Source organism: Festucalex cinctus, chromosome 16, assembly GCF_051991245.1.
Source record: "Festucalex cinctus isolate MCC-2025b chromosome 16, RoL_Fcin_1.0, whole genome shotgun sequence".
NCBI lineage: Eukaryota > Metazoa > Chordata > Actinopteri > Syngnathiformes > Syngnathidae > Festucalex > Festucalex cinctus.
Genome location: NC_135426.1, coordinates 15554074 through 15579222, shown reverse-complemented (window position 1 = coordinate 15579222; position 25149 = coordinate 15554074). Strand labels below are relative to the sequence as shown.

General features: G+C 43.7%; 1 protein-coding gene and 1 long non-coding RNA gene across 3 annotated transcripts; both read right to left on the bottom strand.

The window, feature by feature from the left end:
* Positions 1-296: 296 nt before the first annotated feature.
* LOC144003737 (uncharacterized) lies at positions 297-2848 on the bottom strand. Of its 2 annotated transcripts, XR_013279050.1 has the most exons (5): positions 2225-2848; positions 2044-2154; positions 1909-1966; positions 547-616; positions 297-396 (listed from the first exon to the last, which is right to left on the bottom strand). It is a non-coding gene; the product is annotated as an uncharacterized LOC144003737 (long non-coding RNA). The 2 variants fall into 2 exon arrangements; XR_013279049.1 differs by having other exon boundaries at positions 297-616; positions 2225-2827.
* Positions 2849-4819: 1971 nt separating this feature from the next.
* Positions 4820-25034, bottom strand: LOC144003584 (mitogen-activated protein kinase kinase kinase 11). The gene is made up of 10 exons (XM_077499995.1): positions 22741-25034; positions 14430-14610; positions 12795-12943; positions 12308-12483; positions 11865-12117; positions 10352-10468; positions 9811-9982; positions 9620-9732; positions 8639-9199; positions 4820-8383 (listed from the first exon to the last, which is right to left on the bottom strand). The coding sequence occupies exons 1-10, from the start codon at positions 23495-23497 to the stop codon at positions 7782-7784; spliced, it is 3081 nt and encodes a 1026-aa protein (XP_077356121.1). The 5' UTR covers positions 23498-25034; the 3' UTR covers positions 4820-7781.
* Positions 25035-25149: the final 115 nt, after the last annotated feature.

The window sequence follows — 25149 nt, the reverse complement described above, 5'->3', positions numbered from 1 at the left end:
ACACTGACAGCGGGCGGCCGCAGAAGAGCTATCAGCAGATTGCCGTCACCATCCCCGACATGAGTACATGAAGGGAAGGGGGGAAAAACAACTCTGACCACAACAAAAAGCCTCACTTTATTCACAACTTCAATTTACGATATCAGGATGTATGCTTTTATTTACAGTACAATTTTTTTTTTTTTCTAGAAAGTAAAGTTGTTGGATGCTTTTAGTGAAACACTGGACATATTTGTAATCATGAAATGCATCATGCATGCACTCCCTTCTACAATGTCTCAAATGGACAATTTGCAATGAGGTTACATTTTTAATTCAAGCCAAAAAACACAAAAAAAAACACATTTGGAATATATAGAAGTTAAGCAAGCTTCTGTTTCACCTGGAATCCAAAACCTATTGAAAAGAACATTACATAGATGGTTTTTGATTGGACGCACAGCTCAGGACAAAAAGGACAAGAATGCAGTCAGTGTGAGTTGGTGCACACCCAGTGAGTTGGTGAGAGAGTGGAGACAAACACAGCAAGCAAAACAAAAGACATACTCTCCCTGTAATGTTGGTGGCTCTGCTCTTCAAGGCGCACAACATCCATAAGAACCTTTGTTTGGGAATGCTGCGGGAAGAACAAAACAGAATCATGTCAATGTGTTGTCCATATGGCTGTGCATTAATTGCACACTCGCCTCAAAAGTGGTCTCAGATGAAACTAACGACAGAATACTGTGAGAAACGTTGCATGTATTTTGCCTGCAAAGAAATCTACGTTATATTTAGAAAAAAAAGAAATACTTTGTGCTTCCATGGAAACAGCAAAGTCAAGCCTAAATTGCAAAAGGTTTTGTGCAAGCACATGTCAACAGATATGCCGGCCATGTGGTCTATTTGACGTCCACTTTAGAAGGGATGCCAGTTTGCACCGTACTTAATTGCTATGCAATGGCAAGGTATGCAAAAGTGGATTTCCAAAGGCAAACAAGTACTTGCAAGTAATGTCACTAATAAAAGGTATGTTTGTTTTTATCTTAAGCATTTAAATAATTGTAACTATGGGGTGATAGTTCAGACACGGACAGAAATCAGATCGATAGATCAGACAGTGTCACACAAGTGTGTGTGTAATGGCGGCAGAATTCTAATCGATCTACTGCAAATTGTTAAACATGGAACATTTCATACTGACGCTTGAAACTACCCAAATTGTGAACAAAATGTTAAGTGTATATAGGAATCGGACTATCCAAAAATAAAAAAATAAAAAATTACACACTAAAGATTTTAGTAGCACTCAATTTTTATGGACATAATTGCAACTTTTAGGGGGGCAAATGATGCTTTTAAAAGGTCGCAACATTTTTTTATTTTTTCAAAATCACGATTTCTTCAGTGTTGCAACAAAGACTTTTGCCACTCACATATCGCTTTAAGAATTTTTTTGTTGCAAAGAAATTTTGAACCATGCTTGCACAGTTTGCGAGCTTCACAGTTTGCGAATGTCTGGCGAACATTTTTGCAACCCTGAATGGAGCCTGACAACGAAACACTGCGTGTGCACACCTGACAACCCTGCATCACGGATGAGATAAACTGTAGTGGACCCGTACTTGTTAATGTGCAATATTTCCGAAAAAAAAATAAAAATAAAAAAATAAATTAAAAAAAAAGAGAAGAAAAGCTTCTTGGACATTTGTTCTGTGAAAATTTCCACTCCCACCTCCGATCACAAAACCTAAAAACAGGCTCTTCAAGGAAAATAAGTTACACAATATTTAATAAACCTTCACATGAATTGTTACAAATGCAATACCTCTTTGAAGGGGAGACGACGACCCCCCCCCACCTCAAATGTTGTGTCCCTGTGAAGCTGGGCTAAAGTTAGCATAACAGTTCACGCAGCCAGTAACCTACCTGCATTTGACAGATGAAGGCAAACGTCGCGGTTGATTTGGAGTTTTCACTTAAAGTCCTGAAAGATACATCAGTGTGAGAAACAGCCTCTGAAACGGGAACAAACGTCAAACATTCGCTCGCGTGTTCACTTACCTTAGAAAAGGCCACACGTGTCGGCGCCATCTTGCCGGACCTGTAATCCCGTCATGCACACCTGTCTCCAAATGACCCACAAGGCTGACCTAACCCTCAAGTGTGAAAATCCTGCAACAAAGGAAATATCGTCGTGAGAAACGGGAACAAAGCACAAACATTCGCTGGTTTGTTGACTTACCTCTCGGTCGCCATTTGCCACACCAGTGCAATTGCTCTTGATGAATGCCCTTGTGCAATGCGCACACCTGTCTCAAACGTGACCTGCGGGAGTCGGACTGACCAAACGCCAATCAAAACCTTCTTCTGCTTGTAAACGGAACACTACACAGCACACTAGCGCCACCTTGGTGACATGTCGGGGATTGACCAATCACATCCGTTCACGTCAAACTGACGCTAGCAAGAGTTGCCGGTCACGGGAAAACACCCGCTGTTGTTGGGCGACTTTCACTGCCGTCTCCCTTCTATAATACCACCGTTGAACTGCCAGCAGAGGAAAATGTGTCTACTTCAAAAGTTGTCCCCTTACAGAAAATGCTGACGCAAAGGACGAAGTGGCAAAGTAGTTCTCGACCTGCGCGTCATTTGGAGACAGGTGTGTCTGTCAAAGCCAACATTCTTCTCCCACTTGTTGAAGGGCGCTTTGCACACTAGCGCCACCCAGTGACTCATCATGACTGCTTTGGCAAATTCTTGGTGTGCAGTACTGCACGCAAGTTCAAATTTGTGAACGTTCGATTTGTCAAGTCAAGTGTGTGTATTTATAATATACTAGTTTAGTCTTTTGTAATTAAGATTATTGAAATTTATTTGTTTTTATATATTTTTTTTAAATTATGTACTTTAGGTTCTTAAATGTTTAGTTGTTTCCCTCGCATTTATTAAAGGAAGGCTCCTTTAATTTTACATGTATGGCTTGATCGGCAGTAAATAGTTAGTTTAGCTACGAAAAATGCATAAGAGCTGAAGAATACACCCTTATATTGATTTATTTAACTTTTCTTCAACATAGAAGTACTTCCGTGTTGGAACGCCCCCGAGTGGTGACGTCACTAGTGTGTATACTCTCTTGGCGAACAGTAGTTCACGCAGACATAACAACGAGGAGGACACAAACTGTCACTTATGCCTTTGTGTATTGCAAAATTTTGCAAGGCGTCGGCAAGGAAAAACCCGCGAGACCCCCCTTAAAAAAAAAAAAAAAAAAAAAAAAAAAAAAAAAAAAACACTTGAGTAGACAATGGTTTGTTTGCTAAGTGCTGTCAACCTCCCGGCAAGGACAAGCAGGCGCGTGTGTGCAGCGAACATTTCAGGCATGAGGACTTCGAAAATATGTTACAATTTGAGATGGGGTACGCCACACGCCTAATACTAAAGCCCAACGCAGTACCGAGTATCTTTAAAGAACCAGACGTGGGAAATAATCAAGCCGATGGAGGATCTCTGGCGGCTATTTCCGCAACTGCTAGCAACACGGAGCCTTCACTGTCACCAACAGCCGGCACAAATCGAGTCCCTACCTACGGCCACTGAAAGATCTCGGAGAAGCGAAGCAAATTTAAAGCGAAAGGTAGGCATGTTTCGTTATTATACTGCACGGACTGTTTTATTTCATAATTCATTTGAGTGTGAACATCGTCAAGTACGGGGACGAGGACGTTATGTTTTATTAGCTCGTAAGTTGTTTATACTTCACAAATTGACCATGTTCATAATCTTATTTTACCAAAAAATTTATAGAATGTGGATTAGTGTCATTATCATGTGTCGTGTGCGACGTACTACATTTGTGTTCTGTCCCGCTGTTCTTCCTGTGGTAACCAGCCTAGGTAACGGCGTCTCGCATTTCCTTACTTCATTCTGTCTATAAATAAACACGGTTAATACACAACCTTCTTGCAACCTTTCGTTTACATCATCGGGACGCTACGCAAAAAAAGAAAAGAAAAAAAACAGCTAGGGGAGGTTGGGCGCTGTAACGATGATACATTTAATTTTACTATTTTTTCTTTTTCCTGAAATAGTTCGTCAGTTCCACACGTTTTGCATTGCTCGTGCTGTGTGTCACGTTACCTGTTGGATATTGGCAGTTGAGATTGTCCGCAAGGAACCGATCCTCGAGTTCTTTCATTTCCAGCCAGCACACATTCATTAGCGGATTGTCCATTCCTGTGCAGCTCCCGCACCACCCCCCCGCCTGATTCACTCGTTCGTTAAAGTTTATTTTGTGCCCGAAAAGACCATCTGGCGCCACAACTTTCACATCCAAGGCAGACTTTCCTTCGGTAGGGTTATTTTGTCGTGTTGGATCGAAGCGATAAGGTTTAATCCTTCCGGGTTTGACGCTAGATGCACGGCTGCGTTGCATAGTGCTTCCATAGTGTAGCGTTTACACACTAGTGACGTAAACATCCGGGTTATTTAGTCACGTGTAACAAACATGCCGGCGTTCGATTCATTTTAACATCGGTTTAAAAGTTATTAAATGTACATAAAAAAATAATCACGTCACCAAATTAATTATTGAAAAAGTAGCAACTTTTTGCTGCTAAAAATGGATCAATAAGTAAAGTGTTCCTTTAATAGTAAAAATAAAACTGAATTTTCTAATATTGCAGTAAGTCTGCTTTTCTATATTGGACTTCCATTAACTAGTCTTTTGTTGAATATAAATAATATCAATTTAATTTAGCTATTTTACACTCATCCCCCCCACCCCCCAAGTCATCTTCTATTTTGATAAAAGCTAATATACACCTATAATAGTCAACCATTCAAGTGTTATGTTTATTTGGTCATATTTCCTTTTTTTTTTTAAACAATTTTTATTTCCACAGGTCAAAACCCATCATAATAGTCAAGAAATAATAAAAACGTTCACACACTGTGTAGGGAAATAATCCTCTTGACACACAACAATAAGAGTTGATTAGGCCCAGGCCAGTGCGAGTTTTCCACAAATTCTCCGAAGCCGAAATGCACATGAAACTGGTAGGTCACACAAAAAGCAACAATGCAAACAAACTTCAATGCATCATTTGCACAAACAAAAAACATCCAGAAAGTAAAAATACAATAAAAGCAGATATAAGATGAACATATCAACCATGTCCAGACTCACTTCTATTTAAGATGATATCAGCACACACACCCCACCACCCCCCAAAACAAAACAAAAAAATAATTGTAATATTCATAATTGGGGAGATTGTCATGGACAAGTGAAAATGTGGAGCACCCATACTGTACGAACATGTTTAAATAGTCCAGTGGTACACGTGTACGACGTTTGCGTCGTCCTGATGTAGACTGTGTCCGAACATTTTCATCCAGTGTGTGACATAGAAAGCTATTTATAAATATCCCCATCCCCCGCCCCTATATACCAATTGCAATACAAAGGTCCTTGTACAGTACGACGTTGCTGGCTTTGCAACATGCAAAACTACCATTCTTTTCATTTCTATTAAGCACAAGCACCTGCAAGAGATCTGCTACTGTAAAGTACTTGAGACATATTCACATTGCTTCACGACTGCACTGTTGTCCTTTTTTCTCTCTCGATGATCCCTTTCAGCTATGGGGGGAAGGGGGGGGGGGGTCACATCTCTAGCAAATCTCCGTAGTTGCGCCTGTGTGGGACTTATTCGACATACTATGTGCTGATTTCAATGTCAGGCCTGCACCTCCGCCGTCACTTTAACGGTCCCCCCTCAAACGCAACTTACAGGTGTGCCGTTTGCGGGCCAAGCTGCGAAGTCAAGCGTTCCTCTTTCCACACTTTCACCATCAAGCTAAAAAAAATAAATATATAAATCCCTCATCACTCACAAATTTCATCCAACTTCCACTATACCATTTAAAAAAAACAAAAATAAAAATGCAAGACGAGGGGTTCTCAAACGTCAGCATGCACCGACCCTTTAAACTGCATTTGATGCTGCAAATCAAGTGCAGATGTTCTCGTAGGCTTTTCACGACATTGTTAGTCAGGAGAAGACTACAGAAGAATTTCCAAAAGAATAGCCAGTCATCACCAAGTGATGAAAAGATAAGAAGTCAGGCGGCTGAGAGGCTGACAGTAACATTGAATGAGTTCCTTCAAAGAGGGAATTATCAAGAGTTCCAGATAGAGAACAAAAGAAAAACGTCAACAAACGCCTAGTAGAACATCTGAAGCTTATTTGGTGTCACTGTTAATCAGAGGCACTTTTAAATTGATGAACCAAATGTGTGAATGCGTCCACCAAACCTGAAGTTGTTCCCCTTCTCTCCATTCCAACTAAGCTAGCTAGCCCTCGTGGTGGCCGAGTGCAGTCAAACGGGACGAAAAGGGATGAAACATCCATGTGGTCATCAGATGCAGACCTTTCAACATGGAGCACAAGTCCTCATACAACGTGATTAACTGCGTTGGGTGTAGTCATCATGGGCCGCACATATAGCAGGCCTGCTATTCGGACCAAGAGTCGGAACGGTAGCAAATTGTAGGATCGAATTAGACATACAGTACATTGTATTGTCACAGTGACACTCTTTGGCGTCTTGGTTCGGGGAGGGACGGGGGTATGAGGGGTTAATCCCTGCCATTGTGCTGGAATGTGAGCGAGATGTTATCTCCTTCTCGAATGGAATGCATGGGTCATGTTTTTTTTTTTTTTTCTGGCCTTTTTTTTGTTTGTTTTTGTGCTCGACACATAATCCACTTCCCTGCGAAGCGCTAAAAGTTGCGTTGAGTCAAATTTCGTCCCTGCAATGAGAGACTGACAAAACGAGGTGCTCCAAAATGTCCATTGTCCTTTTTGCACAGTCTGCACAGAGGTAGAGGGAGAGGGAGATGATGCCAGTCCACAGAGAAACTGGGAAAGGACAACGTGTCTCACTGGTTTTCAGGTTTCCAAATCTACTGAGCCCCCGGACATGACATGAGGTGGAAAAAAACTATTAAAATGTGGCCACAAAAAAAAAGCACACAAAATACAAATTATTGCACCAAAATAATCATTTGTTAGCAAATCAAGAACACCTTAAGAAATGATAAAAATCCACAATCGTGCGACTGAATTTGATTTTAAGATTAGGATGAGCTACAAAGACATTGTGAAGGAATTATTTTTTACAGTAACGCGGAGGTGCGCTCCATTTGTTTAACAACCCATCCCGAGCCCACAATCTAGTATTTTGTGGCCCCTGCTAAGCATTTTGTGAGCACCTGATGTCCAATCCAAGGTATGTCACCGGTATAGCGACCTTTCTTTTCTGTTTTGGCAGCTTTTTACGCTATTATAAATACTGTACACTGTATTGAAAACATAGACATTGATTAAAAAGATGAAGTAAAAAGTCCCGTGACCCTGGTGAAGATAAGCAGTTTGGAGAATAAATGATGTAAAAGTCAATCACTTACTTTGGTTCTGAGCCCAAAGATGGCTGTTTTCTGTATACTTCAGGGGGGATGGAGTTCTGTGGTCATTTTAATACATTTAAATGCGTAGGAGAGGTAAAACTATGTCTAAAAAAATTTATATACAATTTTCACCTGTTGGTGGCATGCCGGTAACTTCCATGATGAATGGGTTTGAGGGCGGCTCAAATATTTTTCCACATGTCATGTCTGGGGCCTCGTACAAGGTTAATGTCAAAATAGGGCCGAGACTACCAGGGGTGAGTGATGGTTGACTCATGGGAAATGATGTGAGAGTATCCTTGGTAGCTGAGAGCGGGTTTTGTGGACTTCAGAACCGGTCATCTCGGAGCTGCGTCGGGGACTTGAAGGGTTTGAGTCCCAGAGTCCTTCGGGGGTGAACTCTCTCTTTGGTTCCATCCAAGGTCTTCCCGCACGCCGCCCAGCCCAGGTCGATAAGAGGCGAGTCGGCCGGGTTGAGCGGCGCGATGCGAAACGACGGCAGCGTGGGCGAGCCGTTGGCGGAGCACGGCGCCGAACGCGAGGTGGGGAAAGGGGCCGAGAAGGGGTCAAAGGGCGACGCTTTGTCCGAGGCGACCGACGGGTCGGCCCTGAGTGCGAAGGGGTCGCAGGCGGGAGAAGGGAAGGGTTCATAGTTGGAGAAAGGGTTGGTAGGTGAGGGCTGGTACCCCAGGGGGACGCTGTCCGAGCGGCTCGGGTTACGGCCGGCGCCCGACGTGCTGCTGCCCGCCGAGATGAAGCTCCAGGCGTCGATGCGGGGCCGTAAGGGTGAGGGGCGAGGGCGGGGGATGACGCTGACCTCCAGGCGGCAGGTTTTGGGGCTCCAATGGGCAGCATTGGGGTGGGGAGAGCTGGGCGCGGGGGGCTTTTCGTCAGAGTCCTGTGTGTCTTGGCACAGGGGCAGGTCCAGAACTGGAAAGAACACAGAGTTAAGTCAGTAAATTTTCAACTTAACTTTGACTTGATATAAGACTTGACTTAAACGGGTTGAGCCTGCACTGCCCTGCAGTGGTGGATTTTGGCATGTGCATGTTTTTTGGCTCACCCCAAAAAAATGCTGATGAAAATGGGGTGAAAATTTCTGATAATTCAGGATATGCTACCGTGCATCCTTCGAGGTAAAACAGCCATCTAACCAACAATTCTTGTTAACATTTGTTTACCCACCGAGCTGGGAGCCACGCAGGCCTGGACTGGACCTCCTCCTCCTTTCGCTCCTGTGCTCCAAACTCTCAGCGCCCGCGTCCCCGTTGGCGGAGTGGAAGCTCGGGTTGTGTTCCCCCGTGCTCGTGTCCTGACGAGTCCCGTACTCGCGTCTCGTGCTTGGTGGCGTGACGGGCAGCGGCTTCAGTTCTTGGCACCGTAAAGCTAAATCCAAAAGCGGCTTGGGGAGCGGCTCAGAGGCGGAGAATGTGATGAGGTCGTCCACGATGAAGGGCTCCCGAATGGGGAGCTTAGGGGGCGAGTTCTCCAAAAAGGAGGTGGCGCACTCCTCAAGGGATGGCGGATTAGTTCGAGGGGGCACTTTCGGGGAGACGTCCAAGCATCGACCTAAGCCGACGGAGGCCAAGAGGGAGCCGCTGCCCAGCAGAGCGCGGTGGGTGCTCTTAATCAGGCGGAGAGGGCCCCGGTCCGGCCTGGGGGAGCCCGCTGGAGAAGAGCCTCCTTCTTCACTGCCAGAGTCTCCCTGGTGAAGAGGAAGCCGCAGGCTGTCCTTCGCAGAGGAGCCTGCAAAAATGCCATGTCTAATTATTCATAATTATTCATTCATTTACAGCTTGAAAAGCTGTTTCCACTCAGGGCCAGGAAGAGAGGCGGCACTTCTCCTTGCTTGTATCATTCTTTATTTACAACGTTATTTTGTGATATCTTTTAAAATTTTAACATTTTCTCAAAGCCTTTACATATAAGCGTATTTCGTTTTATTACGGTGTACTTTCCCCAATTTACCAGACTTCTCGATAAAGACACAAACAAAATCTAAGAATTTGTGACATTTGAGTAAATCCATGTTTACAAGAACATATATGACATTATGTCACCTAATAATCATAGATTATCATAGAAGAAATTCAGTTTTGCAGTAAAGATATAGATACGAGTTGGAATTCAATCAGTGAGTGGGACATACAGGGCCAAATTCATTACCGTTGTGATCCGGGAGAGGGGTCGGAGTGGAGGGTCTGTACTCCTCAAAGTCGTCTGCAGCTTCTCCATCCTCGAGGCAGTGGGACACCAACAGCTTGGCTCTCATCGACAAACTGGTCATGTGACAGGAAACGGGAGAGCATTAAGAAAAGCTGCGAATAATTCTCGGGTTTCAGAAACGTGTGACGTACCTGCTCTCCTGAGGACTGAGGCGCAGGACTTTGGGGCTCTTGGGACTTTTGGGACTCTGGGGTCTCCAGTGGGGGCCCAACTTCAGCTCTCCGTTGGCCTGTTTATGGGATGGGGCCTCTAGGGGCCACACTGGGCTCAGACCAAACGTCCTGCTGTTGTCACTGGGACTGACTGTGGACAAACGTGAACGTCATGATGAATCGAACAACTCCACTGGTGAAAAATGCAACTCAATGGCTCCCTCTGCTGCAACAGCGATGTAACTGTACAGAGAGGAAGCAAAAGTTACAGCAGGAAGTGTGAAAGGGACTGAGGAGGTGCGCTGATCCTCACAGGATGTCCGATAATATTTGCTTTAAAACACACTTTTGACAAAGCGCTTGTGTGAGGGCGACAGGAAGTGGAAGGAGGAGGGAGGGCGGGGCATTTGGGGAAAAGGAGGAAATGACGAGTGGGTGGCCACACAAGAGAAAGACGGTCAGGGAAGGACAGAACGCTCTGACGCTGTCAGAAGAGGAATTGAAAGTATAATCCACTCACGCTGGATTGCACGGAAACGCGGGCCGAACGATGGCGAGGAGCCGGAGCCCAAATCGGGCGAGTTCCGCCTCTTCTCCAGGCCTGGGGATGCCTGCACTGTGATCTTGTGGATGAAATCTGAAAGAAAAAAGAAAAAGAAAAATTAATAACTTAATTCCCCCCCTATATTCTCTATCTTGAGGGGATGCATAACACCAAAAGCAACAACCTGCACCATTCCCAGGTCTAGTATTTCAACACAATGATGTGCTTTTCCTTACAATGGGAGTGTACTGGGCACGAGAAGAAGGAAAAACGGCGAGAGGAAATGGAATAACAAAGGCAGTCGGTGCAGATATGCTAGGAGGAAAAATAGGAAAGGAGTGGGAGAGGGATACCTACATAAAACGCCAGCCAATGCATCCACCGACAGGAAGTGGCGAGGCGTGGTCTCCCCACTCTCAAAGAGTCAAAAATCACCTTTCTTGGCCAAGAATGTTCAAACACACAAGGACTATGTCTCCGATAGTTGGAGTCACTCTACTCTAGTTAGCAAAAAGGACTAACCGTGAAAATTGTTTAAACTGGAAATATACCACAAACAGGGGTAAAGTCCTTAAAATCCTTCTCGAGTATTATTATTAAATCATATTAACAACTTTATTGTAATTACTAATAACATGAATTAAGATTTAATATAGTTTACCCTTTCAACCACGTGTATACTCACATCTTTGTGATGAAATGCATCATTGATGCAATTCTCCACTTGATCATATTTGAGTATAATAAAATAAATACTGAAGCCATACTTCTGTTAACAATTCAGATTATAGAGATTTATGTTGTACGATTGAACAGTATGAAGAATTAATTTTCTTTTTGTATCCAATTGCACAATATACTGTCATAACAGTCCCACGGAAATGTTCTTGATATATTTTTTAAAATCTATAAATTCATACCAAGTTGTTGTGGAAGTGCATTTCTGTTGGTTGGCAGCTCTGCAATTGGTCATTCATTATTTAGTGTGATTTATCCAAATGCTCGATTAATTCACCATATTTCTTAGCTGCAGACTTACAATCAATTGACCCAATATATTGTACTTTTTTTTTGTTTAATAAAATACTTACTTCAGGTTCCTAAGATTAACGTGGAAAAAAATAGCTCCTCAATTAGAAAATTACTACTCAAATGAAGTCATTGATTGGAAAAACTGCTCCCCAAAGTTTTTTTTTTTTTTTTTTTTTTTTTTTTTTTAGCCTTGTCATGTGTGATATTAATTGACAAACAACAGAGACATTTTCGCTGTAACTATAGTCAGATCCATAAGATGTAGTTTCAATTATTTTTCTTTTTTTTTTTTAAAAAAAAAAAGCAAAAAAAAAAAAAAAGCAAAAAAAAAGTATTTTCATTATTTTTTGGTCAATTTTACTTTTGGTTATTTTGTTGGTTTTGATGAACTATAATAACCATGGTTCTTTGAATCGAAGCTCCACTGTATAAGTAATCACACAGCGGACAAACAAACCTTGGGGCATGCTGATCTTTTCACCGTTCTTGCTCTTGAGCTTGTGCTTCTTGAAGGTGCCCTTGCGCTTCTTGACGTTGGGCTTCTCCTGGTTCTGGTTCTGGTTCAGGTGCAAGATGAGGAGGCTGAGCTCACGTTCAAACACGTCCTGCTCCCACTGGGCCAGCTGCTGCTCGCGCTGCTGCAGGAACTCCTCGTGGGACTTCTGCTCCAGCGCCGCGCGCTTCAGCTCCTCCTCACGACACCGGAGCTCCTGAAGGGACGACCAGGTGACAAAACTTAAGAGGAGGACGTCCAGTTTTATAATTCTACATCTGAAAAAAAAAAAGCCTAATCTTGTTAAACAGAGGTTTAGCTTGGAGGGTACGCAAAATACCCCCTATGTGAAATGAATCAAAAATGAAAAACAACTACAATACTTAAAAGTAATCAAGTCTTTGTGCCTTTTCTTTGGCGCGCAACTCATCAAACATGTCCTGGATCTCCAGCTTCCAGTCCTCCTGCAGAGAGTGGAAGGAGTCCTGCGGCATCTCCTCCATCACCTGCTGCTCCAGCGCCGTCAACTGAGCCAAGATGGATCCAAAGTTGGGTCTGCGATGGGGGTCCTGGTCCCAGCACTCTGAGGCACAACGCAAACGAGTCAGTGGAAAATGTGAAATGAAATCCACTCACTTCTTTTAGAGCTTTTCTTGAAGTCCTTGAAGGCCTGAGATGTGAAACTGCCAAAATGATTCTTCAACTGACAAGAAAACGTGATTTGTCCACTCATGACTGTTGAGTGCGGACATTCGCCGCCAATTTCGAAAATTATTTTGTCTTTATAAAACTGATATAGAATAAAGCCGATGACTTATACAGACTGGTATGCTTCAATAAGTTGTTGTGTTGGTTGCATCATTTATTTTACAGCATTACAAGCAATCCTCCCACCTGACATGAGCTGAGCGAAGGGTTCAGGACACGTGGAAGGTATGGGCAACGTCAGCTTGTTGACGGCCACGCCGTACGCCACGGCCAAACCGTCGATCCCTCTGTAGGGCGCCTCTCCCGTCAGCAACTCCCACAGCAGAACGCCATAACTGCGCAAGCAATAAGGGAAGACAGTCTGCTGTAAGAAGTATTATTATTGGAAAAAGTTCTGCTAGTTGAACAGTTTTGCTCTGCCCAACCAATCAGTAAACAGAAAAATGCTGACATTATTGTGAACCTGAAATGTGGTTGGTTAAAAAAAGCAGTCCCATTGCAAATACAGCTGAAGTTACCTGGGCCAGCATGACTCTGAAGGCCCTTGGGCAGACTAGATTGACATGGCAACATACTGAGGCTGAAATCGGATTGGACAAAAACATTTCAAATCCACTTAGACATGCTGCAGGTAGTGCCTTTTTTTTTTTCAATTTTGACTTTAATAAACCAAAATAACAATTTTGTTTTAAAACAACATAAGAGAATGTAATAAAATAAATAGGTTCTACAAACTATACTATTCTGTTGTGACATCAGGAGCTCAAGTAGGAGTTGCTCCTTGTGAGTTTTCATTTTGTATTTATGGAAGCAGAAAAATAAAAAGAAATTGAATTGAAAGAATGTTAAATAGTATCTTTTCCTACTTTTTTGCATTCTCTGTGCACAGTGCTGTTTGTATTACCAAAGCAATGGGAAACAATTCTGTAAACACACACACACACACACACCCACACACACACACACACACACACGCCAGCCTTGCATCCAAAGAAGAGCCTCAAAACTTGGATCTCACACACTGTCAATTAACTTTTGTCCGAGCACTGTGGAGATCTAACTAAATGTGGAGTGCACAGGCCCCAACCTTTTTTTCCTTCTTATTTTGCGCTTTAATTACAACTTGTGCACCAGCCAGTGCGCAGAGATGCAACTCCGAGGCTCGCCCTTTTGTGCTCGTCGTCTCCGATGAGAAGGAATTGTGGGGGAAAGATGACTCTAATTTGGGAGCAGCCTGCCTGCCTATTTGTGCTCTCATTTTGCTCCTAACTGAGGACATGGACAGCAGTGAGAGGATGCTAGTGTGACAAACGTACAGTCCAACACAGTCTGGTTACTGGTGGAATAATGTTTGAATGGTTTGCAACCAAATCTGTATATCTAGTAGTAGTCATAATAGCGGTCAGGGGCGTCACAAATCCTATATGGCCAGGCTTTCCACACCCTAATGGAACACATGATACACATGCACAAAGCAGGCTTGCACTAATTTAACATTCACACACACAAACATCCATTTACAGACAAAAGGTTTGGTGTGGTGCTTCTTTCTGGGTCAATACAAGAGACAATGAGTCCGTGCAGAGCACGTCCCACAACAAAGCACAGTGCTGCTCCCTGAAGAGACGTGTTATCATCACACTGCCACCATCAATCGTCAAGTTGCTCCTCTCTCCCCCCTAACGCCTCAGTGTGCAAACTTCCAAAGTTAGGGAACTGACAATCACAACTGTTCTTGCGTGTGTAACATAAATAAATAAATAAACAAACAAATAAATAAATAAATAAATAAATAAATAAATAAATAAATAAAAACCCCACCTCCAAACATCGCTGCCCTTGGAGAAGGTGGAGGACTTGATAACCTCGGGGGCCATCCAGGCGTATGTGCCGGCCGTGCTCATCTTTGTGGTCTTGTGCCACTCCCTGGCCAGGCCAAAATCGGTGATCTTGAGCGTCAGCGCCTCCATGTATTCGTTCTCGATGGGCTGAGCCAGAAGGACTGCGACGGAGAAAAAAAAAAAAAAAAAAAAAGACATCAACAACACAGCCATGCCTTCCACATTTAGAAAATAACACAAAATAGTTGACATCCCTCGTCTTTTTTTTTTTTTTTTTTTTTTAAAGAATTGCCTCTAGGAATAGTTAGAACTGCAAATACACCACAAATTCTGATGTAAAAACACCTAAATGCCAAAAACATATACATGAGACCAATTATTATGTTCCTAAGAGCCAGGCCTGTGATGCCATCGTAGCGTTCGTGGCTTACAGAAGGAAGACAAAAATACACAAAGAACCGCAAATAGGTATGTTTGTATAATTCTAAGTATGCACTGTTTTTGTGTCATCGTTACGAGAGATTCTCTGCCTCTCTGTCAGACATCCTGTGCTGCGCCGCGCCACCCAGAGGCACAGCTTTTGACGTCACAAAGGAATGTATCACAAGAGGTTTTGTTGTCTGCTTTCTGAGTGTGTGTGTTTTAAGGGGTGGGAGTGATGGAGATGTGCACATTTAGCAGCCTCAGCACAGTAGCAGCGCACACATTCTTTCTACTTCCTGAGTCAAGGCAGAGGGCAACCATGGGTCAGCCTTCCTCGCCATCACCACATTGTCCCGCAGTCTCCCCACCCTCGCACGTCACGCCGACGTCTGGGCAAGTCAATCTCAAGTCTTAACCTTAACACTTGCAAAAAGTTACCGCGGCAAAATTCAAGCAATTCAAGTGGAGTCCCCACTAAAGTATGTCGTTGTGCGCCTGCCCCTTGACCTACATGACTCCAGAGTGAGCATGGCAGCCCTTGGCCAATGTAACACATCCCCACACTACGACCTGACGCATCTTGTCCAGACAGCATGCCCGATGGCCCGATAGAGAAGCCGAAGCAACAATGTCGGGCCGAGCAACGTTGTGACAGATCTCCATGGCAACGGGAGTGTGTTTGGCATTGTTTGTTGTCGTGCGGAACACAAGCGAGTGCGTCAGTGTATCGGACTGACTCAAGAGAATCGACACAGTTTGGGAATTCTGCAGGCAATAAAAGGTCCGCTCTGGTTATCAAATTCTCTAGATTTCATAACACAATTGAGTCTGTGATTCAAGAGTAACATCCGAGATTATGATGGGATACTTTCAGGGAACTCTGACATCATCACCAGTGCAATGCCATTTTGAGGAAGTTGAGTACAAAGCCTGCAGGGCTCCTCTGCATTATTTTTCATCCGTTCGAAGCCTCTGCTCAGCACACATGACTTAAATTGGTTTCTGAGATGGGTGGATTTTGTTGCTTTATTCATATTCCACAAACACAGTATTCATCAGAATACCATGTTTAGACAAGTGGGCTATAACATATTCTATAGAAGATTTTTAGTTGACTTCCCCTTTAAATTGTGTCAAACAATTATTGCCAAGATAATTAAATAGGACATCAAGCCCTCCTTACTTACTTTGCACTTCATATAATGACAAAAAACAATTACGAGTTACGACCATCCCGCGTGCTTTTTAAATTCCCCTCCCATCTCCTTTGACCCCTCGCATCGCTCCTCCCTTCCCCTTGTCACCTCGGACCCGTAGGCGAATGTAGCATTCCGCCAGGGCGGGGGCTTTCCCCGGGAAGAACGGGAGCTTTGTCCCCCCCGAGGGACGAGGCCACAGGCTGACAGACAGCCTGGCAACCTCTGACCAAGCTGAGCAGCCACGCGGAGCGAAAGCTGTTCAAGTCTACTAGATGGAAGCTCGCAGGTGATTCAGATCAGCGATTCTCTACTGCTAACCGTGCCGCAGGATATCATCCAATTTTACGTCATTGATCGGAATTTTTTTTATTTTTGTTATAGATGCACAAACATTCAAACTGAGTGAATGTGATTGAACGGATGCTGCCTCCACCAAAGTCAGGCAAATGTACCGCAACACCTCATATTTATTGGATCTGGTGAACTGGAGCGCTTTGTCTATGAGGAAGGTGCACAAATTCCTGAGGAATGCTCCCATTAATGATTCCCTGTGTAAAGTACCCCGGCCAGCCGGGGGTGCCTTCAAAATGGTCACTTATTAACAAGCCCGTGTGTCCAAACACGGCCTTCCCTTGAGACTTCAGGGGTGATGGTCTCCTTGCGCCACTGTTCAAACCCATGTCTGCAAAGCGCCCAAACAACAGGACAAAACTACACAGAGCAAAGTCCCTTTTGAGCAATCTTGTTTGCCTTTGTGCCACATCTGCAGAAGCAAAAAGGGCACACTCACACCAAATGGTGCTCCTCAGCTACTCCTCAGTTGTTTACGGGTGTATAATTGTGACCTCCCAAAACTTCTTGGAAGCGACACCGGTATCTCTCGGGCAGGAAAGGAAGCGCTGTGGAACTAAACATTAGGAAGAAGAAGTCAAAGGTGAGATGGCCGCTAAGCCCTGCAAATAAAAGGCTCCTATTCAATTCTTCCTTTGTTTGGGAGCTGGCTTGCGATTGGGACTACTGCACATATATCAGCAAACAAGTTAAGTCATACTTGTTATATTTAATAAATCTCTTTTAAAATTCGAAATGAAGAATAAATACTGAGTTACTGTTAAGAGGCTGCATTCAGAAACTGATGTGAGCAGACACGGTGATGACGAAACTTCCACTTAATGTAACATTAAGTTGCTCTTTTTATCATAAAATGGCTCATCATTTTTTGAGGCACTCAGAATAACCGAATGGCACATTTGAACAATGTTTTTGGTTTCTGAATGGTCTGAGTGAAGCAGCGCATTCGGAGCATATTTCCGAATGTACACTTAATGAGTAAACAGGGACTTTGGGGCGACAAGCTCTAAAGTTCATAGTATCGATTTTTGCACAACAAATTTCCCCTCATAAAAGCAAACAACAATTAGACATTTTTTGATAGGTCTTAGAATAAAGAAAAATAGCAAGACAACTCATACAGTCGTGAAGTTCTGGTCATAAATGAAAACCCTCGATAGAGTGACGCAGCAAAAACTGAACTATGAAGTAGCGAGGGAACGCTGTGCTAATTATTTTGGTCGAACTTTTGTTTACATTGTGTGTAATTCCACAGTCGACCACTAGATGGTGGCACACTTATTTAGAGGCGTGTACATTTGAAAGAACAAAAGAGGAAGTATTTCAGTGCAGCCTAATTTTTGATGAAAATTACTCAAAGTCAGATGCTGTAATCCTGCTTTTTATGCCTACAGAGATCAACAGTTGTAGGTTCATTTTGTAATATACATCTTTGGTATGATTATTGATGCATGTTGTGAGATGATAAGCTTATTAGTTTGGGGGAAAAAAAAAAAGTATGATTTGTGTACTGTAACCGTATAAAGGGATCGGTACTCGGTGTTACACAGTTTGTACTTGTGTTGTTTAGATACCGATACTGGTATCTGCAGAGGCCCCGATACTGCATTAAAACTAGTGTTGTTCCGATACCGTTTTTTGGCTCCCGATACCGATACCCAGCTTTGCGGTATCGGCCGATACCGATACCATACCAATACTTGAGGTTCTTTTTTTCCTCAACATGAAAAAGCTGTTGGTTCATTGGTTCAGAGCATTCAAGGGCCAATAGGATATCTTAGATCGGCATGCAGTGAACATGTCACATATCAGTGAATGTTGTGCACGAGCAAGACACAAGATGCTGCTTCCAAAATCCTATATTATCGTTGGCATTAATGGTATCGGCATGTAACTTGTGAGTAGTCACCGATACCGATACCACTGTTTTTATGCAGTATCTGCACCTCTGCCGATACCAGTATCGGTATCGGAACAACACTAATTAAAACAGTGGTATGGGTATAGGTGACTACTAACAAGTAACATGTCGATACCATTAATTCCAACGCTAATATAGGACTTTGGAAGCAGCATCTTGTGTCGTGCTCGTGCACAACATTCACTGATATGTGACAAGTTCACTGCATGCCGATCTAAGATATCCTATTGGCCCTTGAATGCTCTGAACCAATGGCAGGACAGCTTTTTCATTTTGAGAAAAAAAAAAAAATCTTAGGTATTGGTATGGTATCGGTATGGTATCGGTATCGGCATCGGCCGATACTGCAAATCTGGGTTTCGGAATCGGCACGGGGGGCCAAAAAATGGTATCGGAACAACACTAGTTTGTACAATATCTATCTGTTATCCCTTGCTCTTGTGCTCTCAATCTGCACTCTCAATATGTGATTTTAAAAGTGTTTAAAGACCTGCACATACTTTTTAAACAATAAAGCGACACTAACTTTATGTACCCTACTATAAATTTCCAGATTGCAACGCAGTGGGACTTCCACAATGCATGCACAATGCGGCCATCACGAGTCAGCTGAGTGGAGCATGATGAGGCAGAGAAACATCCAATTGGGCGACATTTCAGCCATCTTGTTTTGGACACGAGCCGTGGGAACAAACATCAGCCTAACTAACTGAAATTATACAACAAAGCAAATGTGAATTTAACTTTTACTTTCTCACTAAAAGGTCTGCGCCAAATTCATACAATCATGCCTAGAATGGCCTCTGCGTAACAGTGATGTGATGATCCCTCTCCGGGCCCCGCAAGTTGACATGCTTAAACATTAACACACGCACATGCAAACACCGCAAAGGGAGCAACCATCTCAAACACACACACATACTTATGCGGGGATTGTTTTGAGTGCACATCTGGTGAATGAAAACATGCTGGTGGAGGCATGGCTCATGCCTGCCCAATCGCGGAACAAGAAAAAAAAAAAAACAACTACAAAAAAACAGACCTGTTGATCCCAAAAATCTAACTGACTTCTTCCTGGAGAGAGAGAGGAAAAAAAAAAAAAAAAGGTCAGTGAGTTCCAAGTGTTTAGTGTGGTGTATTTACCACCACACTTTTACGGCATGTAGTGACAAGTTATTTTGGGGCTGAAGGAAGGTTTTGTGAAGATATCTGACAATGCACTTTGTGGGTGCTCCCTTTTAAAAATAGCATCCGTTTCTAGGAAGAATAAAAGTTTGCACAGGTTTAGAAATATGCTGAGTTGGCACACATGCACCTTGCACAGTTTTGGGAGTGCAGCTTGGGCCCAACACCGAATGTTTGGATTTAAAAAGGAAACCAAGTCGGCAAAGGTGGTTGTTTCACTCAGGGTTACTAGTAAATAATAGGACGAAATATTCAAAATAATTGAGGTCGATGTATATATTTCATAGATTTCTCAACTGTCTTTTTTGTCCAAACCAGGCAAATAACATGTCATTTAGAAAGTGGAGTGGCCGGCAGTGGAAACAAACATGCAATTTAATCTAAGTCAGGCTTAAAATAAGATTTGACTGTTTGCTACACTGCCCTGGCGTCCACTCTAAAAGGAAGATAGGAAAACACTTGGGAAAGGCAGAATATGCATAAGCAGAATCCAGATGGGGCTTTGTATAGAAAGAAACCACATTTGCTAATCTCAATTTACAAAATAATAGTACAAATAGACAAATACCCCTCAGAAAATGCAAAAAGACTGTAGACAATGTGGATTTTTTTTTCTAGACATACATGTCATATTATGAAATGACTGATGAGTGGTCAAGTCCTTCCTGGAAAGACAAAATGTGCATAGGCAAATTCCAGTCAGCGCTTCATTTGCTAACCAAAACATACTAACTAAAAGTCCAAATAGATAAAACAAGCCTCTGCAGACGATCTATTAGATAAAAGTGTAGTCGTTTTTAGGGTCCAATTGTTTGCTTCATGTGAAAGCATCTTCCAAACAGGAATAACTAGGGGTTTGTTTCAAAGCTTTTTTTTTTTTTTTTTTTGCGTGTAGGTGGTTGCCGCAATGCATTATGTTCCGCTGCTTGTAGCTTGAGTTCACCACAAAATGGCAACAGTAGAAAAGAAGAACTACTTAGGGAACTCGTGGCGTAATCAATTACATTGTGCACAGCTCGTGTCTATTTTCTTCACTTTTGTTTTATTTCGGTTCATGTGCGACAACTCGTCTTGCTAAACGGTAGGTCTTAGGAAATTAGCCTCCGCAGCGTCACGGCAACAGGATATGGCTCAGTGTCATAACAGGCCAATCGCCGTACAGACATGTAGGGACAGGCCTGCAACAAAAGAAAAAAAAAGAAAAAAGAAAAAACAGGGACTGTGGAGAAGCGATAGTATCTGGTGGGGCGCACAGAGAGTGATTGTGTCGTGTATACGCCACATGAACGTAGCAACTCTTGCTTTCGGAGGCTTGCCGAGCCCTGGAAGTCCACCTGAACAGGGGTGAGGAGATAGTCATATCCCCAAAACTCGACAGAAACCAGAGTCAACTTTAAGCCTGGGATGGGGCCACTTTCAACATAGAATGCATAGCGGCGAGGGGGTGGGATTTTGGACCAGGGCAGATACAATCACAGAGCTGACAATGATTGTATGCAGCCTGGCAGGAATGCTAATAACAGAGGGAAGCTTGTTGTAAAACTCAGGTGCCTCAGTTTAACGGGCCTGGCTGGTTTACTAGCGATACTTCTGCCTCTTCAATGACTACGTCCCATTTCCTGCATCAAAGTCCAATCGAACTCTAGCCCCATCTTGGATCCTTGAACTTTACTGCAAAGGTGTGGTATTTGGTTCTATCAACAATGCAGATTTGCTAGCCACACAGTTCCCTTTGGTGCCAAGGCGCCTCGGACCCCATAAACCAATTGTCACTAACTTAAAATAAATTATTTTAAATACAGGCCGGCCCTATATTGGGGTCATGGGAGACGACTACTACTGTTCCGTAAGACTGTATGCTCGATATGTTTGCTAATATGTACTGTTCTGTATTGTTACCGAAATAAAAGCCTTACTCTAACGTGAAACTCTCGAGTTTTCATTCAGTCTGTAAAACTTTATCAGGTGCTTGATAAATTGTGCCATTAAATAATTATGATAATATCCTTTCGTAAAAGGTTGGTCAGATGTGTTGCTGAGGTGTAAGGTTTCATTAACATTTTTTAGAATTCAAAAAACCTTTCCTCAAAACAATTCTGGGTCATCTCATTTAGTTAGAATCCTAAGCAAAAACCCAATCCAAAGTGACCTATTTGCCTCATTTTGGAGCCTGTTGTTTTTGTTCAATTTCTCTGTGCGACCCTGGACCAAATAGCCCTTGGACCGGTAGCGGATCGCAGCCTGGCGGTTAGCAACAGCTGCCATAAATGCACCTCATTGCTGGATGGGGATACTGACCTATTACCAACCTACATGTGGAACCACACTTGCGTCAATAGCTCTACTGAAGCACCAGGCTTGTGGGAGACCTTTAAAAAATGGTTGTCTTTGTGCTAAGTACAGTCTTGTAAACACCATCAGGCTACAGAGTAGGACCATGAAGTCAGTCCATTGACGAGGCTCGACTGTCCTCATTCCATCAAAAGAATAGGGGTAGAAGGGACACAGAAATGTTTTATGGCCACCATAGTCAATTGAACATTCTACTAGTCTACACCTGCACTAATAGCCAAAGGAATAATAACAATTGCATAATACCGCAGCTATTTGCAGTATACCATTTGCGAATTTGCCCTATTTTTAAACCTATCCCCCGTTATTTATTCCTTCATTTCTAACTTTCTGTCAAGTTAACAAGAAATTGTGCCAAATCCCCGGGTGATAGCCAAGTTATAATCTGTGTCGAGGTCGAGGAAGTATATTGAAGTGACACACAACCCTGTTTCAGAGAAGCTAATTTTAGCCTGAGTTGTTTGTTAGCGGAAGTTCAGAAGAGTCTCAATGTCGCATGCGTATCGTATGTTTTTGCATTGCTGAAATCAAATAATGTGTAAAGGTGTAAACCATTTATGCTTCTGATGAATGTAAGATGATTTTGAAATGGTAACTATTATCAGGGTTTCCCCCAGTGCTTTACAGGCCTGGCGGTGTGTTCTGCAGGAAATCCTGGATGCCTAGGTACAGTTTAGTTGTATATACATGTGATTAATCTTTAAGAACCATTTTGTTTTAAACATACAAGGTAAAATTCTTACGTGTAATATATTTGAATGGCAATATTAAGGTTTATTTTCCTACATTTCGAAGTTTGAGAACCGCTACCCTAAAACATCTTGGTTCCAGACTTCGCAGCCGAGAGAGAGAGGACTTACTGTTGTTGGACTTGAGGTCTCGGTGGATGACGGGGACGATGGCCTCACTGTGAAGGTACAGCATTCCACGAGCGATCTGCACGGCCCAGTTGACGAGGACGTGAGGCGGGATGCGGCGGCCGGCCAGCGCCCGGCTCAAAGGTCCGCCTGAGGCGTACTCCATGATGAGGCACAGATTGGGCTCCTGCAGACAAACGCCTTTCAAGGCGATGATGTTGGGGTGGGTGAGCATGGCGAAGAGACGCGCCTCCTGCCGGACGTTCTGCGCCGTCACGCTGATGTCCTCGTCCGGGTCCTGGCGGGCGGCCTTCACCGCCACTAGCGCCCCTCGCCACGTACCACGGTACACCTTCCCAAAGCCGCCCACCCCGATCACCTCCTGGAGGCTCAGTTCGCGGAAATTCACCACAGCTGGTTCGAACTCGCCCACCATGGCGGGGCCCAGCTCGTTGACCACGCCGCTGCCCGGGAGCTTCCCGTATCCGCTGGGCTTGAAGGAGCCATAGTTGGAAGGGAAGATGCCCACTTTGTTGTTGACCTTCCCCGCCCACCACCCTTCGTCGCCGGAGATCTCCGAGTCCAGAGAGAGGACCTCCACCAGGTCGCCCTTCCGTAGGGTGAGCTCGTCTTTGCAGGACGCCTCATAGTCGAACAAGGCCGTCCACACGGGGTTAGTGAAGTTGCCTTTTTGCGATTGGTCCAAGTTCTTCCAGTTGGACAACGGGCCTCGGCTGAATATGTTCTTCAGTGGCTCCATGGAGCCTCCGACGCTTGTTTTGTCTGGATCGGATTCTGCACCCCGAGGGTTTGAAAATAAAGTACAAAGGAGTACTTTATCGCGCCTCGCTCCCTGTCCCGTCTGTCTTGTTGGTTCATCAGGGATGAGTGAAATGTTCAAAAGGGAGGATGGACTTGTAAATAAACAGAGGCTGGGCTAATTCGACTGAACAGGAAACAAACACGTGCGGCATCTTCAGGTGCCAGGTTAGGATATGGGATTTCGGGTCATTCGCAAATTTGGTGCAGTGTGGTCGGTCTCAAGTCATGCGCTGTGTGGTTTCCCAACACATGGTTCGTGCACAATATAATGTCATGTAATCACAAGCCTCTTTTTCACACAGTCATAATGAGAGCATTAGCTCTTTCGCCTGGCACTAGCTGAATGCTGCTATTGAAAGCCTGAAATGACAAGAAGCTGACAAAGATTCAGCAGAGGTCTGCTTTTAAGTATTTTTAGCCATTAATTAGAGTCTAACACATTTAAGGCTAAAATGGTTCATCGAGGCTTTCTGACTGGACTATTCGAGGTCCTCATCGAAGGCTAAAATGACAAATAAAAGTTGAGGTGCTGACAAGCACCTCAAGCAAGGCTTTCTGACCGGACTGCGGTCTGTTTTTAGTATTTTTACTTATTGAATCCTAAAATTACACAAAAGGACAAAATGTTTCATCAAGACTTTCTGACTGCACTCTTGAAATATTTTTTATCTTGTAAATAGAGTGCAAAACTGCAGAAAGACAAGAAGCTGAGAAAGGTTCAGCAAGGCTTCCTGACTGGACTCTGAGGTCTGTTTTTCAGAGTTTTTAGCCATTAGGTAGCGTTGTTAACTGCTATAGGAGGCTGAAATGATTAAGAAAAGCCAGGAAGCTGAGAAATGTTCTTCAAGGTTTCCTGGCTAGATTGTAAAACCTGTTTTTCTTTTTTTTAAGTATTTATAGCCATTCAGGAAAGTTACATTGCTACTGAAGGACGAAAATGACAGAAAAGACAAGAAGCTGACAGAGGTTCATCCAAGCTTCCTGACTGGACTCTGAGGTCTGTTTTTAAGTATTTTTAGCCATTAAGTCGAGTGGGCCAGAACAAGCAGGAAGTGCAGAGGAGTGAAGAGAAGAATAGCAGGAAAGGGAGCATTCAGCCGAGCCGGGCCAGTGTTTTTACGACAACTTTCGGGGGTGACCACTGCGCATTTCACCAAAACTTCAAGCAAAGTGGTCAAAACTTCAGGGAAAGTCCCACAACGACACTCGTTAGCGACAGCTTCCCAAACAACATGCCGGCCCTTATCTTTCTAAAGTAGTGGACCTCATCCTGCTCATCCTCACGGTGCTGGTTCCTGAGCGGTGTTGAGCGGCGAATCCGGTCCGTTGCGCCACTCCGACATACACGAAGGGAGTTTCCCGTCTTGAAAACAGCGATAATCCCATCGAGAGCGTGTTATTATACTCCGTTCTTCGCTCCGTAGACCTCGAAGCAACTTCTACGTCCGTGCTCGAGAGGGTGGGGGAGTCACAACTTTTTTTTTTTCCTCTTCCCCGACCGGAAGTCAGGTGACAGGACACTTATCAAGTTCAATCCACCTAACAAAGGGCGCTTCCGTTGGTGCCTAACAAAATAAAATCCTTTCGCGA

Coding starts and splice junctions, on each gene's coding strand:
- LOC144003584 (XM_077499995.1), bottom strand. CDS start 23,497: ATGGAGCCACTGAAGAACATATTCAGCCGAGGCCCGTTGTCCAACTGG. Junction 12,944..14,429: donor AAGGGCAGCGATGTTTGGAG/GTGGGGTTTTTA, acceptor TTGCTTGCGCAG/TTATGGCGTTCTGCTGTGGG. Junction 9,733..9,810: donor CTCAGTCCTCAGGAGAGCAG/GTACGTCACACG, acceptor TCACATGACCAG/TTTGTCGATGAGAGCCAAGC.